Raw genomic sequence first — 17,012 nt, forward strand, 5'->3', positions numbered from 1 at the left:
ACCCACAACGAAGAATATACAGCTATGTACTGGGGGGCTTTGGGTAGAAAAAGGAAATAATAAAATCTTTAAAAAAAAAAAAAAAGCAGTGGTGAGATTAATGATAACCTTCCACTGGATGCTAAATGAGAACATCATTAATACAATGAGATCCATCAAATGTTCCAAAGGACTTAACTGTCGATTTCTGAGAGCAATAGACTCTTAGCAGAAGAACCTCCTCTAAGAAACAAGCTACTGCTTCTCACCTTAGTCCCTTTCAAGCTGATTTTGAGTAAAATTAGAATCTATAAGTCTTAAACAGAAGTGAACCACTGAGCTTGTTCCAGAAGATTTCTTATTTGCCTCACGAAAATGAAAGCTCAATTCTATGTAGAACATTTCCGAAGACTAAGAAACACAATTCAGCTCTCCTTTTCTTGCTTCAAATGAAAGTTTCTAATGGCATGGATGTTCCCACATACTAGAGACTTTCCCTCCTGCTCTCATCTTTGTGCAATGGAAAGATTTTCAAGAAACACCTCATCAGACAAACACTTAACAGTACTTTAGACGAATTTTACAACTTAGCTACAATCATACACATGCACCCAAGATGACTTGAGACAAGAACAGAAGGAATCTGCATATCATTTTCACTCAGACGCATATATTATCTTCCACTGGCATCTTCTCAGATGACTCAAGACCTTTCCTCATATCATGTCATCAGTAAAATCAGGTGTAAAGTTGTTTCTCTTCCTGACAGAAGTCAGTATTTCAAACTCTGTCCCAAGGAGTAAGTCACAAGTGAAACTTTCAGAATGATTTGCGCTGTATAATCTGAAGGGATTAACAGACGTGGGACTAAGTAGTACTTGCTTCTGAGAAAACCATGCTTTCCTCCAAGACCTTTGCCTATACAAGAAACACCAAACGCATAAGACATGTCAATCCTTGGCAACAACTTATTTTCCTTTACTCAACAAGGCAACTTAGATAAAATTCAGAACCTACTTCTTAATGATTAGTTCAGAGAATTATAAATAAGATAGTGCCTCAGAGGTATCTGAAGGTTTTGAGAAATGTAAGAACCTATAGGCTGTTTAGAATGTACTGAAAAGAGTAGACACTACTCATATCTCTATGAGAAGACACATACAACTCTATCTACCCATTGTTTTCTCTTTCTCTCTCAGCTATTCCCTTATTTATAACCTAAGATGTTTTCTGAACTCTGAAGGCACAGTCCACTAATCTAAGCCAATTTTCCATTGAGTTCTAATCTACAGCTAACTTGTTGGGTTGTTCTCAGGAACCAAAACTACAAACCACCACAACTAATTTTGTGAATAAGTGCAAGCAAAGCCAATAGCCTTCTTAACATTGACTCAAGACTAAATGTTAATATTAGTTTTAGAGCAACCGAGTCTAAAAAGAATAGAATGCTCTCTTTTCCTGTGTTGCTAAAAGTTCAGGAGGTCTTCACGTCAGTGTTAACCTCTGAAGTACCTGATTCTTCTGGACTCAAAGCCAAGAATGATGCACCAGAGTTTTTCTGAAACTTATTCAGTTGATTTTCAAACCAAGGCACTGAAGGAAACCTTCAACTCATACCTGCCCGCCACAAAGCTTTGGAACAATAGGTAAACTTACTTTGTCCTGACGAGTTTCCGCGGCATAATGATCCATCCTATGCAATTTTCTTCTTCTTTTCTTTGGAGGAGCAACTGGTCTTTCCTGTCTCCTCTTAGGGGTAACCTTCCTCTTAGGTCTCTTAGCCGGAGTAAGAGGTGAGCCATAACTACTCTCCTGTACTGGCGGATAGAGATGTCTGGACTCAGAAGCCGTCTGTCCCTCTGGGTCTGATAATAAAGCTCACACTTTGCCTCTGGGTCAGCAGAGTCTTAGAAAAACTAAGGCTCCTTAAGTGGGGAAAAAGTTGGTATAAGGGATGATTCAGGGTACTCTATACAGAGAAGCTTCCTAAATCCATCTTGATGCTGTTGTCACAGCTTCTTCACTGACAGCAAGAATATAATTTAAGAGAATCTAGTCACATGGGTTTCTTTTGGCTGAGGGGACTACTTGTGGATACACTTGAAGGTGACATAGAGTTCTGCATTCCATAACTCATGCGTTAGGGAGAAACTTGTCCTTGGTTATGAGAAGCTCTTCATTTATAAAGTACTAGATGAAAGTTAAACAGAATAGTAGCCACTTGGTCATTTCAAGGTGACAATGGGATTCATGTAGGTGGTTCCAATTCAGGATCTGACAGGTTTCTGTTCACACCACCAAATATATCAAAGCAACTGTCACCTTCATCGGCAAAGAACAGGATAAAATTTTAAAACCAAGGATGAAGTGAAACAAATCATAAACAATCCTCCTTGGTCATGAATACACTCCCACAAATCAGAACTTTCAGCAGGAGAGAGAACTTCTCACTGAATAATTTAGGTTTCTAGCACAGAGGAACTCTAAGCCAAGAGATCATCAAAAATAGAACAGTCTTTTAAAAAATTCTCTTGTAAAATTAGGTAAAAGATAAAAAGTCATCAAGATCTCTTCATCTTGGTATACATATCAAGAAAGACTCTACTTATACTCTTTCTATCAGAAACCCCCTTTTTGAGGGGAGTGGCAGTACTCTGCATCTTGTTTTGAAAATCTAGAAAGCAGTAAAGGCTGACCCACAAACTGAGTTAGGAAATAACCTTTTGGGGCTTCCAAATGCTAGAGAAAAATAGGCCCCTGATTTGCTGATGGTGCAAAGGTGAATTAAAGCTGCAAGCCCTGCTGTCTACCTAGCTGATTTCTCTCGGCGGGGACTATTCGAGAATCATTCAGATGCAGGAAGGGGAAGGAAGAGGAACAAGGTTAGTGTATCCAAAAAAGGAGGCCATCTGCCATGCGATTTCACTGTTTCCAGAGCAAGCAACTGCAAGGGCACTTCCATCTCTGTTTCATCCTCTCTCTTAGGCAGAGCGATTGAAAGACACAGCCCCATAGACTCTGGTTTTCTTTTGTTTTTTAAAGGCTTCTAGTTTTAGGCAATTCTTATGAAAAGAGAAGCAAAAGGAAAAAAGAGGGTTTCCCATTTCAAGGTCACCGAAGACATTCAGCGAGCGCACAAGTCTGCCCATCAGACACTCGGGCATTTGCAAGAGACCTCAACATTCCGGAGACTCCAAAGGCGAGCCCTTCCGATTGCAGCGGGTTAGAGGAGCAGCGGGAGAAAGAGGATTTAGTCAAAATGAGTTGTCATCCAATGATTATATTGCATGTCTTTCCTTCTTCGAATGTTAGAGGTAGACGAAAGCTAAGTTTTCTCTGACCAGCCATACTTTAGTCTGACTTTAGAAGATTTAGCCTGAGGTTATTAAGAGGATGGGAGGTAGAGGGGCAAATTTCCCTGCTTTTCAGAAGGATACTTTGCCATCTGAGGGTAGTAACTAGCCAGCCAAAGCTCTGCCTCTAGGCCTGGAAGAGCAGCCGAACGAGGAGTCATAGAGAAAGCACAGAAGGTCAAAGAGAAAAAGATTGTGCCAATAATCAAAGCAAGCATATTTCTGAACATTCACCATTACACTAAGAAACCAGAGGCAATACACCGTTCCTTGAAGCTATTGCCCCAATGTTTGGTCACCTTATTTAATAGCCTTTGAGAATCATCCTGAAAAAAGTATACTCAAATATTAAGCAAATGAGGCACAAACTTCAACTGTGTTGTAGCACACATTTTGCTAGGTTGAACCACTTCAATTAAACTTCAAATGCAATGCATTTTCTCACTAGATGTAAAAGATAACATGTTACTCATTTTAAAAATAATACTTCAGCGACTATAATCTTTACGTGCACAATAAACGTATATGATGGCTATATAAGTATACACAACTAGTCTACAATAGAAAAGAAGTTTTGCCAGCTTGCTTTGGTTCCATTTTTAGAAGTGTAAACTGTTTTGCTTTTCTTTCAGTAAAAATAAGATTCCTAGAACCAAATGAGAGAGAGTTGAAATCTGAAAATATCCCTTGCCTTATCAGAAAAATGTGACCAGGTATCAGGTTGTCATAACCGAAGGTACATTCCAAGATATCTAATCAGGAGTGTTTTACCCCGTAGATACCTGAGAACATTCCAGTACCAAGAAGTATTAATACTAAAAAGAACATAGTATGAACACTTCCAACTTTTAATTCAAAAATATTACGCACAAAGAAATCTCTGTATACTTATGAGCAACCCTGAGCACAGAATCATCATTACAGCAAATTAAAGCAAACTATATTACGCTTTTTATCCTTGCTCAGTACTTTAAAAAAAGGTTTTAGTTTACTTCTTGATTAAAACACACATACACTTTCAAGTAAGTAATTATAACTGAACTACACATATTAGAAATCCATAGGTGTTCCTGGATAAAGAATATTTATTGCTTAGCCAGATAACTTTTCAGGAAATGAGGATGATAAGAGTTGTATCTCATCTATATTGTAAAACGTCAACATTTGACATAAAGAAAATGTTCTGTGTGAAGAACATAGTTATTAACTGGGCACTTTGCTTGTCTCTTGGACCAAAGGAGGATTCAAGGGTTTCACGGGAAGAGCCCTGGGAGTCGGATGCTCTGAGGTTCTACCTCCACTTACCTGCCAAGCGACTTGAGCAGCACCAAACCTCTTTAAGGACGAGCCTCCTGCTTTTAAAAGAACGGCTATTTCAATCTCTGGCTTGCCTAAGCTGCAGGGTCTTTAGGGGATATTATTATCCCAGCAAAGTTGAACCTTTAAATAGGGCACATGGAACTGCTTAGGGGTTTTTTAATTTTTTTTGACGTTTTAATAAAATGTGGTTCCTTCTGTTCACTTTAGATTAAACTCAAAGAAAGCCATCCAGAAGATAAAACAGCCATGCTTGCTCTGGCAAGAAGAAGATTTGTCTTTCATGTATGCAGATGTTTATCTCATTCTATTATTTGTGTTTCATAATCATGCAACACTGGTTAAACATCAAAGGGATAGGAAAAAGAGCATCAGACTTAGATGACTCCAGCGATTTAAGGCAAACTAAGAATGGTTTCACATAGCCATTAGTTTCCAGTGCATACAAAAAATCACCACTGAATTGATGTTAAAGCATTCAGAAATACTTATGGCTCGTGGTATTTACTGCCTTTCTTTAGACAAGCTGCTTTTCGCTCAAGAATCCTTAAACCAAGACACACTTTTCTGTATTTCCTACTTATATTTATGCTGAACACAAGAAACTTAATTATCACCAATGCTGTTGTCTGTTAGACAACATTGTTGGCTATTAGAGAATGGGAGGCAGTTTCCATCAACAAAAAGTTTTGGTCACAATTTCTCATCCAAAATCCAGTTCTATTATGTTGATGCAGACCTCACCACCCTTAAGAAAGACAGGTGGAAAACATTTAAAATAGTAAAAGGTTTAGATTTGTAAATCCTATCATATTTTAAAATGATCTATGCTGCCACACTGGGAAGATTTCCATCTCTAGATGAAAGAGGAACATAACAAAACATCACCATCCCATTCCCACCTGCTGAATGTGAAGTTATACTGGATACCACCTTCCAAATAGATGATCTTCTACAAAGATTTCTGAGTGATAAAAGGGTGTCATGCTGCCATGCTAAACAGGTTCATTCAATAATGTATTTCTCTCACTTAAGAATCTGTTTCACTTTAGGGGGTGATGGATATGTTCGTACCCTTGATTGTTGTGATGGTTTCACAGGTATATAACTACATCAAAATTTATCAAATTAAAAAAGCGTTCAATGCTATAACATATGTCTGGTTGATCGTACCTTCTAAAGCTATTAGAGCCACGTAGCTGACCTACCCTCTCTGAACTGTACAATCATTTGAAGCGAGCTGAATTTCGGTTGCAATGTTTTGTATTGCAAGTTTCACCTCCAGATTCCTTTCCACTCCAGTCCCAGTGATGGCAAACGCCAACCCTTCTCAATCTTTCACCTTTTGACTGATGCCTGCAGGACTGGAATATACCCCTCCCATGAACACCAAGTTTAGGATATTTTGAATATCAAATCAATCTGAAATGAAGTTCCTGCAAGAGAAACAGGTATGTTTAAGACTTTTAAGAAATGCTCTTAGTCTTGCAATTCTTTGTCTACATATAAACCTTGCAGATATGAATACCCCAAGAGACTTTGTACAAATCCTGAAATAAGGTCAGTAGATCAGATAGCCCAGGGACACAGGTTCTCCTCAGGCAGATGATAAGCTACTAACCTCAGGGCCAAAAGGGCCATATTTGTGTCCAGAGAAATCAGGTTGTTCGGAATAGAAGGCATAGACTGAAGGCCTACGGGAAAATTGGAAGGTTCAGAATTTCCCCCAAACCACACATAGCAAAGAATATCAAATATCTCTACACATTAAAAAAAAGTCCTCTCAAATCAAGTTAATCTCTCAATCATTGTTAGTCTTACCATGGAAAATATCTCTTTCTTGTTGGTTTTTTTTTTTTTGGTTCCACATCCACCACCCCCTACAACATCCCCACTGTGGTAACTGCTTGGTACCACCTTCAGGAATCAAAGTCACAAAGGCTAATCTGAACAGATACTCAGGTCTTTGATCCTCAAGATAATAGAGCCCAGTGATAATTCACATGGGACATGCAATCTGCAGCCTGAAAGAACAACTCCATTAAAGTGAAAAGTCAGTCTTCATGTTTCCCCAATCCTTGGGATGCTGCTGGTTCACTTATCAAAGCCAGGAACTCCCAAAAGCTCTGTTGTGGTGGCCAGGACGCAGAGCTGTTAGCAGTCCATGTAATTAAATGGTCCCCAGTAACCTACACCACTGTAACCTAAGTCCTTCTTAGAGAAGTAACATTTAAGGCTAAGATCCACAAGACTTTTAATAATACCAAACCTTGACTGTGCTTCTATTGCACAATCCATCTGGTTTTTCACCCAATTCTCACCTAAGATGGAAATGTACTGAAGAAAGAAGAGGGAAAGTCAGGGACAGGGAAACAAATACCTTTCCTCATCTGGCAGGGTGAGCCACTGCAGTATGGTTAATATTCTCCGCTCGTGAGGGATGACCCTGTAGGGAAATAACAAGCAAAGAATGATGTGGGTTGCATTTCCACAAACTCCAGACTGATGAGCGCTTGCTCTTGCACCCAGGCCAAGGGCTTTCTATTTACCACCATCTGTGTTCACTACGTTACAGTAAAAGGTCTCTTCCGAATTACATAGTCCCCCACTTATCCACAGTTTTGCTTCCATGGTTTCAGTTACTCTAAGTCAACTGCGGTCCAAAGTATTAAATGGAAAATTCCAGAAATAAACAATTCATAAGTTTAAATTGCTCACAATCTCACGCCATCCCACTCCATCCCATCCAGGACATGAGTCCTCCCTTTGTCCAGCGTATCCGGATTGTATATACCACCTGCCTGTTAGTCACTTAGTAGCCCTCTCAGTCATCAAATCAACCACCTCGGTTTCGCAGTGTTTGGGTTCAAGTCATCTTTATTTTACTTAATAACGGCCCGAAAGCACAAGTGTAATTTGGATATTCTCTTACTGTGCCTAGTTTATAAATTAAACTTTCTCATAGGTATGTATGTATAGGAAAAAACGTAGCATATATATAGGGCTCAGTACTATCTGCAATTTCAGGCAGCCACCAAGGGTCTTGGACCATATCCCAAGTGGATAAGGAGGACTACTGCAGTTTTTAAACTTCCATTTCTATTTGCAACATATTACATTGCTCAACTTCTGCCACAGAACATGAGACTGGAAACTGATTGCAGTCAAATGAGGGACCTGGCTTGCTGATCAGAGACTCTGCTACAGGCAGAAAGGACCCTGGGCTCAAAATCATTGCCATTTAATGGGTAAAGCCATTAGCTGTGGCCACAGAGGAATCAGGACTTACATCTCAAATATACCTCTTGCCAGTGGCGTGACCTCTCTTGACCTCTAGGCCTCTTTGAACTCTCTCAGCCTCAGTTTACTCCACAGCTTGGTTGGAAGGATGAAATGAGATAAGACAGACAAAGGGCGTGCACTATGCCTAGCACATAGTAAGCGCTTAAAAACCTTATTTTTATTAATGATCATAATTAGTTATCGTTCTATTTCTAAATAGCTATATGACTTTAGTATTTAATCTGAAACTTTAAGTTCCTCCTCTATAAAATAAGGGGTTAGGAAAGGTATTCTCGAAATTCTCTTCTAGCTCTATAAAAATCTATCAAGAATAGGCACATATAATTATGAGACTGACAAAAAGGGTATAATCTTCATCCACAATGACTTTTGTGTTTAAGTCTCATTCCTCTGTTGAAATATAATTACCCCAAATCTGGCACTCGCTTTAAGAGCTCTTGGCTAACATGATTAGTACTGTATCGTGGGCTGAGTAACATTAAGATGCTCTTAAGTTGAGTGATGTCTTTATTTATGGGGAAATTCGCTTATTCTTTCCTAACAAGAAGCACAACAAGCTTTTCTGCTCCCCCATCCGAGAGCAGGATTAAAGCATGTATGTTTACAATGAATTCGAACTAAAGCCCAAGTTTGATTGTGCTTAGTAAAAATTATTGTGGCCAAGAGTGAACCCTAGTGTAAACTCTGGTCTCTGGGTGATAATGATGTGTCAACGTCGGTTCATTAATTGTAGCAAATGTACCGCTCTGGTGGAGGAGGTTGATAATGGCAGAGGCTACATATGTGTGCGGGCAAGGGGTATATGGGAAATCTCTGTACCTACTGCTCGATTTTGCTGTGAACCTAAAACTGCTCTAAAAAATAAACTCTATTAGAAATGTATCGTGGGATATTGGCTGAGTCATTTAAACGTTTACTCTTGGTGGATGTGAGCAAGAGAAAGCTAGGAGAAAGACATATCTTCAGAGCCATGGTAGAAGGCTAGGGTTGGCAGGAGCTCCCATACAGCAGCCTCCTCGCATCCCCAACGCCATCCTCACTCCCACCAGCTCCAGCCTTCTGTGACATATCAGGGATTTGTCTTTCCTCTGGCCCCTTCTCTGTCTAGAACTACCCTATGAGCCCAGAAAAAAATCGTGCTTATCATAAAATGAGTCCTAATTTAAACAAATTTCAAGGCTACTGAATAAATGGGATCCTGTTTATTAGATCCTATAATTGAATTAGAAATAGGCATAGCAAAGCCAGGTTAATCGCTTAAACTATTTAATTCTTCAGACTTAGAAATCCCCTGTATCTGAACAAAATAATTACATATTTTGAATTCTTTCCTAACTTAAAAAAATAGCAAATGTCCTAGCCCTTTCATTTTACCTTACTTCACTACCTACCTGCAAGCGGTTTTATTTTATAATTGGTGTTAAGTCACAAAAATGGAGTCTGATGGACTCACTTGATGATAATGGAAAAATACAAGCTAATAGGATTTGTGCCAAGCTCAGAACGCTCACTCTGCAACACCCTCATTGGATGGGGTGCTTGACCATAGCGGGCAGGGAATAAAAGCATCAGCCCTGAGGTCAGAAGGCCTGGGTTTGAATCCTGACTCCGACATGTGTCAGTAATGAGACTTTGGCAAGTTACTTAACCTTTTGGTGCCTCTATCAAATGAGGATAATAATAGTACCTATGTGATAAGGCTGTCACAGAAATTAAAAGAGAGAATACATGTAAAGCACTTAGAATAGTGCCTGGCACATAGAAAAAGTTAGCTTTCATCATTATGTACTGGATTCACAGGTCCACAGAGACAATACACTCATTCACAAAATATTTGTTAAAAGCACATTATGTTCAAGGCTTTGGTGTGAATATAAATAAAGATACAAGATACTCCTACCACAAACACTATTATGGAGGAGTCACCATTCTCTTCTTGGAAAGATGAGCAGGTGATTATTATTTTCTTGGCAGGGGCTGAGTGTGGTAAGAGAATAAGATGACAACTTTGGAGGTCTGAGCATCCATGCTAAGTGTCACCTTGGGAACAACATTGTATCTCTGTAAGCCTTGGTGTTCTGATCTCAAAAATGAGGAGTTGGACAAAGTGGTCTCCGTGTTTCCTAGGAGTTCTAGATTATCTTTACTAAATAACCTCAGAGACCAAAAAGACACGGCTCTTAGCCACTAGTGTTCAAAATACAACGCAGAGACAGTGCAAACAAATCTGACAAAGGAACAGTGCATGTCCAACAGAAAGGGAAATGGGGTTCATGCTCCTGTCTGTACCATTACTGATTGATAGAGAATTTGTCTTGAGAATAAGTACATTAGAGATGGTCAGAGAAAGAAAAAGAAAAAAAGGAGGAATGGAAAATGGACTAGATGAGGTATTTAGCGGTAAAGGGGAACAAATTACCTTAGGATATATATAGTCATTGTCTGGTCAATGTTGAAAGAGATAATGTGAATAAGAAAACAAATACACTTATTGACTGTTCTCTATGTACTAGGTACCCTACTAAGCCCTTTAAATATGCTAACTCATTCTGTCTTCACCACACCCTATGATGAACGTACTATCATTCCCATTGAAAGATGAGGACACTGATTTCTTCAGAGATTAAATGACTTGTCCAAGGTCAGTAATCTAATAAGTGGTAGAGCTAGGATTAGAATCAATCTAAATACTCATACATAAAGGGAATTACTGCCTTTGACCAGGAATTGACATAAAAGAATGTAATGGAGCATCAGCTGAGGATAATTTGCAATGAAATATTATCATTACAAAAGCAAGAATAATTCTAGGTTGCAGTACATAACCATATTAAAAAGGTGGCCTTCAACGTCTAAGTCTATGACTTGAATCTGGCTTTAAATTTTAAATTTTTCAGAAGGTACTATGTGTAGATTTCCTTGACATATCCATTAAATAACTGGAAGCGTGCCCAATTTTTTTTTAAGTTACAAAAAGATTTTCTTAAAAGAAGGAAAAAACCAAATCCAAGTCCCTCCCAGGATATAGAGATAAAAGAAGAATGGTCCAAAAAGCAAAGCAAAACTATGCCATCTCTGGAGCACAGAAAAGCCAACTTCTTATAAGTGGTTTCAAATGGGTGGAGAAAATTGTCATTCAAAACCAGAACACTGGGCCTTTTCAATGAAGCTTCGCAGCAGTTTCTAGGGGTAAGGGTGGGGCTAAGTATTAATTATGTTGTTGGCTCCTCTCCATTCTGCCAATCAAATGCGTGGTGGAGCAGAAGAAATCATTTCTATAAGGATCTATGACAGTCAAGGGTTAAAAAAATGTAATGCATAAGTTTAAACTGGTAAATCAACATGCTGTTTATGTGTCATTTCTACCATACACACTCATTTCTCAACTCAGAAAACCTCTTTAAAAAGAGAAAAAAGACTTTTAAAGGGACACTCTGTCTTTGCTTCAAATCACCAAACCCAGTTTCAACTCAGCCCTTCAAATCTGAAAAAGCTACTTTTATTCCTGAATTTGGAGAATATAGACAGTACCGTTCTGGATTAAGTTGAACCTGTGATTGCTCTCAGCACACTGCTATTATAGAATAGTCAGATTTTTGTTAAGGCATAAGAGGCAAATATGGAAACAGCTTTAGGTGGTTAAAAAAAAAAAGACGGAAAGAACATCTCAGTGGGAACAAAATCCCCATGAAAGTTGAAACAGATTCCTTTTCTTACTAGGGAGTCTTAAAAATAATCAACATGTTGACACTTTTATTAGGTAAGTTTCATCTTAAGACCATTTTATGAACATTAACTACGAATCGCCCATCATCTCTGCGGGGAAGAGAAGTAGTTCCACTTTTCTTATTAGGGAAATCCTGGAGTTCAGTGGGAAAATCGGCAGAAACAGCGGATTTCCTAGAAACAGAGGATTTCCCTTGTCTCCTGTTTGGAATTTCCAATCTCTAGACCACTACATCAGCTATCTGTGACCATACTAGATTTTTAAATAAATTTAACATGTCATAATATATTTATAGAAAATGATAATGCAAACCACAGCAATAAATAGTCTAAGAGAAATATACATTCTCTAGGTGGCAAATTACCAAAAACCTTTAAACAAGAACAGAAAAATCTAAAGGATGACTAGAAGAAGAAAATCTTCCTTACATTCTATTAAGAAATGATGGGGAAAAAGAGAGATGGAAGAGGAAGAGAGAGTGGGAGGAGGGGGGGGAGGGATGGAGAGAGGACCTCTGGGGTAAAATAGTTGGAGGGTTATTTTGAATCAAAAAGTATTCAAAAGTTCGAGTACTTTTACATTTAACTGAAATTAAATTGAATTAATGTTTCATAAATTGAATCCTAATTGTAATTTTACGAATGTTGACAAAATAAAGGTAACTTACACAGACCAGAAGAATGTCCCAGCTTTCACCCCTTGCTTGGTGGCTGTAATCCACAGCTAATGAGGAAAATATAAGAGGCTTATAACATGTTCTGAGTTTTGGTCAAAGAAGAAAAAGTTTTTAAAAATACATTAGATCAGATATCTTTTACTTTACCCATACCTCACCATAAATTTCACATTATTTGCAACCATTTTTTTTCACATCTGGAAGTCAGAATCATTATTTCCATGAACGTTATTCAACATGTTCTCTGCGAAAGCTTTCAAAAGCTTTGCTATGATTCTAGTGGCATTTTTTTAAACTCTTATTTCATCTCAGAAGTCTCTTCTGTACCTGTCTTTTCTGATCATTGTTTTGAATGTTTCACTTATAAGGCAGAATTTGGCTCATCAAAGGACCTAGGAGTGGACCATATGTTTCCTTTACTATTGAAAGCCCAGAGAGGAGAACCTCAATTTGGCACACAGATGCCAGGATCTTAGAACCCAGCTTTGTCTTGTTTTATTTTCAAGTGGGTGAATGACAAGGAAAAAAGCCTATTTTTTATTCTGGATTTTCCCTGCATCCTTTCCTTAGCCTTGTAGTAAATGGAATTTTAGGAATCAGTGCCTAGGATAAGTTAGGTGAACCAAGCATTTCATTAAGGCTTTTTAAGTATTCTTCGTGGCTCACGTTGTTGGGAGGCAGAAAAGGCAGCCGTTAAGAACCTGAGCTCTGCAACCAGGTAGCTGGATTTTAAGTCTTGCCTCCGTCACTTACCAGCCATGGGGTCCTCCAGCAAGTTACTTAAGCTCTCTGTGCTTCAGTTTCCTTTAAAATGTAGATAATATTACCTACCACAGAGGATTATTCTAATCTTTAATGAGTTAATACATTTAGAGTCCTTAAAATAGTGTCAGCATTTGGTGAACAATTTTAATCTTAATTATTACGCGATAATGGAAATAAATATAATCCAGTTATTCTGGGAACATTAAAAACAGCTTAGGATAGCCAGTGTCCATTGAACAGAAGTCTGTGAGAAGAAATGCTCTCGCTTTAGAAGGCAAACAGGACGAAGTGCGGCTTGTTTGTTAAAAGACCAAAGCAAAAATGGTCTAGAAATTGCAATCAGCCCCTTTTCTGGTTCACTGTATCCAGTATCTTTGACAGTGTCTTATCCACTCCACTGAAAACCTTTGTTTTTTGAGGAAAGGGGTAATTTGGAGAAATGGGACATCCAGGAGCTTGGCCATGGTTTCACGGTCTGAGACTCCTGGCCTGGGAGAATTCAGCAAGGATTCCCAAGTCCCTCGGAGGGACTGAAAATCCCCAGCCCCCTAAATCACAGCTGCTGCAGCTGGCAAGTGAGAGACAGGATGGGAGAGTATACAGCCCCCTCTTACATCCACAGAGGTCTGAGTTGCTAGTGGATGTCATAAGCATGGGAGAGGTGGGGTTCCCGTCCCATGGCGATGGGACAGAGAGATAAGGATCTCAGATCGCTTTGAGCGCCCTTCCGGAATTTTGTCCAGTGTATCCTTCCGCTTCAAGGACAAACTCTGGCACTCCCAGGTGTCCCCAGGCCAACCAGGATTCAAAACGTGGCCTGAAGTGTTATTATTCTTTTTGTTCCAGAACCTCCACTAGGATGAAGATGTACTCAAACTACGTGCAGGACATCCTACAGGTGCCTCAAAACCACACCAGACGCCATAGAGACCAGTTTCTCGAATGTATGAAGTGATCTATTTTTATACTTAAATTGATTTCCGAGACACAAGCTTAGTGTATTCATATCCAAACAACTTCCTAGAAAATCTAACGACTGGATATTTCCAAGGAAGTTGTACTAGGCAATATTGGGCAGACATGAAATGTAAGGTCCATCTGGGGCTTTCTAATGGAATATTTTTTTAAATGCAGTTTTGTCAAACGATGACCCTGCACTTTCAAAAGTTATTTTGTGGAATGCATGCTGATGTTGGCATTATCTGGGAAACAGGAAACCCTCTGAGTAACTTCTGGCTCAGTAAGACTCAAGGGAAAAGATCACCAGACGTGGTCTTTGTGGTGGCATGAGAAGGACATTGGGAGCGAAGGAAAGACATCGGGGGCAAAGACGGCGGAAGTGTGTGTGCCAAGATTATCCCGATGGCAAAATCAGTATCATCTGTTCTTTAGACTTTTCTGTACTTCCCCAAATTTTTACAGTGACAATTAACATCTTTGTAATCAGAAAAAAGTGAATCAACTGTAAAAAAACAATGTGAACTACAAAGACGAATAAAAAGTAAAAAGTTTGATTTCTTCTCAAGAAAAGAAGCAAAAGATTTCTCCCTGCTTCTTGGTAAGTCACGTTGACCACATTTTCTAAAAGAAAATTGGAAGCACAGTGAGAAAAGTAAAAAAAAGAAAAAGCGAAGAAATAAGAGAGAATAATTGAAATTTTAAAACACATTTAAAAATCTCCAACCAAAGGATCCTGGCAGTAATGAAGCCAAACTGTGAAGGTTTAGCAATTGGTACGAGATTGAAGCAAAAGAAAGTTCTTAAGTTACATCAAATCATAAGCAGCTATAAAAGTTCCTTTGCAGGTCATATGTATATATTATATTTCAGAACTCAGAAGTTAAATATAGTAATTACAGAGAAAAAAAGACATTAAAACATTGGTCCAAAAGAAGAAAAGTAAAAAGGAGCCTCTGGGGCTATAAAAAAAAGAGAGAGAGAAGTTCCTAGTTCCTTGTTAATTCAGAGAAATGGGAAGTATGGTTTCTCTGAATTTGAATGTAATGTGAATTTCCTCAGAGATTGGTAAAACAGTTCGACTATAAAAAATAAAGAGAAGAAACTGAGTTTGGTCTTCCCGCCTTTAATCTCAATATTTCCTCCATTGCTCTGCTTTATCTAGAGACACAGTTTTCAACAATTATGTCCTAGCTGCTACATTTTGAAAAGAGGACAAACGGGAATAATATTGTACCTTCTTGATATGTTATCAGGAATTTTTTTTAAAAAAGCTTTCCCACTGGAACCAGAAGGATTTCAATGTGAAATGCAACACTTTCTCAAATTTAGTAAAGTATGCAGCTGTGGGAGAAGGGGAGAAGTTTTGAAAAAGAAAATAAGCAAAAACATTTTTCAAAAACATAAACTAACTATTGGCATCTTTCTAGCAGTTATTTGCAGGGAAATTATTCGCTCCCATTCAAAAGCACAGAGCTGGGATAAAGAGAATTCTGGGAGACCCAAGGGATGGGTATCAGCAGGAGTAAATCAATCACTGAGAGCCAGGAGTCAGAACAAACTAAGGATAGGAGGGTTGCGGGATGCATCAGCATAGACTGTGGACCAATGTCGCTCCTTCCAGGTGGTTAGGGCCAGAAGAAGGTGAGTGATGAAGTACAGGCTTACATGCCTTGGACGGGGGTGCAGAACAGGTCAGTCCAAAACACAGAAGCGGGACACCTAAATGTGTCATGCTGTGGGTTAGGTCCTGAGAATAAAGAGGTAAATAGACCAAATCCCTTCTCTCAGGCATCCCACAGTCTATAGCAGACGCGTGAATAATTTCTAAAGGATATGGCCAAATTTATGATAGAAATTATATGAAAACCCAAAGAAAGTTCCCTGAGCTTGGCCAGAAGTTGGGGGAGCTTAGTGAAGCCTACCTGGGGACAGACACTTCAACTGAAATTTGAAAGATAAGAGTCAAGAAGCAAAGGGATCAAGTGAGCAAAGTCCATCCTAAGTACATGAAGATACAACAAAAAGAGAAAAAAAATACAGGTTTATAGCAGTATATGGAAAAGGAACAACAGAATAAAGAAAAGGTAAGTTTTTCCTGAAAAGAAAGCAAAGACTCCCACTGGCAGGATAATAAAATAGATAAAAGAGAGGTAAGAAATGACCTGAGCTTTCCATCAAACTAATCCCTTTGCCTGGAAGTTCACCCCTATTCTAATGTCATTCTTCTCGCTGCTGTCTCTTTCTTGAACATGCTATCTTTCTTGCATTGTTACACTACAGTAATTCACGACGATGATCCCAGAACCAACTTCTTACATCACCAATACTGGCAGAAAACAACTGTAGGCTGAGCAACTTAAGAAAGGATAAAAATGCACCTGCCTCTCCTAGAAACTTCTTACTCCAGAAACTATGGCTTTACAGGACCTGCCTCATGGTGGGGTGTCGGACTGTTTCTCAAATCTCCACATTTAGTGGGCCCTTTGGAGTTCCATTCATTCCTCACCTCACTGAGTCCAGATCTAAAGGGAGCAGGGCATTTCCCCACTGAGCCATGTTAGTACTAGATTGCATGATTATAGCAGAAAGAATTTTCAAAGAAACAAACACGCTTAAGGAACTCCATTCAGAGTATGGAACATGCTTTTGTAATGAGAAAAAAAAATAAATACAATTTTAAAACAACAGCAATAGCAAAAGTAACTCTATTAAAATATGTATGAGAAATGTAGGGTTGTAGAGTGAATGACAACTTGTATTAGTGCATTCTGAAGATTAGCAAATTATAAGCAGACTTGACTTTGTTAATGCGGCTATATCACGGCAAAAATAAAAAAGATGAAATTAAATTATAGAAATTATTTCTGGAAGCCTAATGGCAAGATTCAAATTTTGAGATGGACACTGTACAAATGCTTCACCCCATCTACTA

At 38.7% G+C, this 17,012-nt stretch overlaps 1 protein-coding gene across 24 annotated transcripts in view; it reads right to left on the bottom strand.

Moving 5' to 3' along the window:
- ENPP2 (ectonucleotide pyrophosphatase/phosphodiesterase 2) overlaps window positions 1-17,012 on the bottom strand; it is a 104,333-nt gene that overhangs the window by 34,609 nt on the left and 52,712 nt on the right. For 12 of the 24 annotated variants that reach the window (XM_070221768.1, XM_070221763.1, XM_070221767.1 and 9 more), the window contains exons 9-12: window positions 12,347-12,402; window positions 7,030-7,095; window positions 6,271-6,343; window positions 1,636-1,791 (exon numbers count right to left, since the gene is read on the bottom strand). In XM_070221768.1, the coding sequence (XP_070077869.1) occupies window positions 1,636-1,791; window positions 6,271-6,343; window positions 7,030-7,095; window positions 12,347-12,402 (351 nt within the window). The remainder of the gene's footprint in view (window positions 1-1,635; window positions 1,792-6,270; window positions 6,344-7,029; window positions 7,096-12,346; window positions 12,403-17,012) is intronic. The other 12 variants (XM_070221773.1, XM_070221770.1, XM_070221772.1 and 9 more) reach the window with 1 other exon arrangement.

The sequence above is a fragment of the Equus caballus genome, chromosome 9 (genome assembly GCF_041296265.1).
Source record: "Equus caballus isolate H_3958 breed thoroughbred chromosome 9, TB-T2T, whole genome shotgun sequence".
NCBI lineage: Eukaryota > Metazoa > Chordata > Mammalia > Perissodactyla > Equidae > Equus > Equus caballus.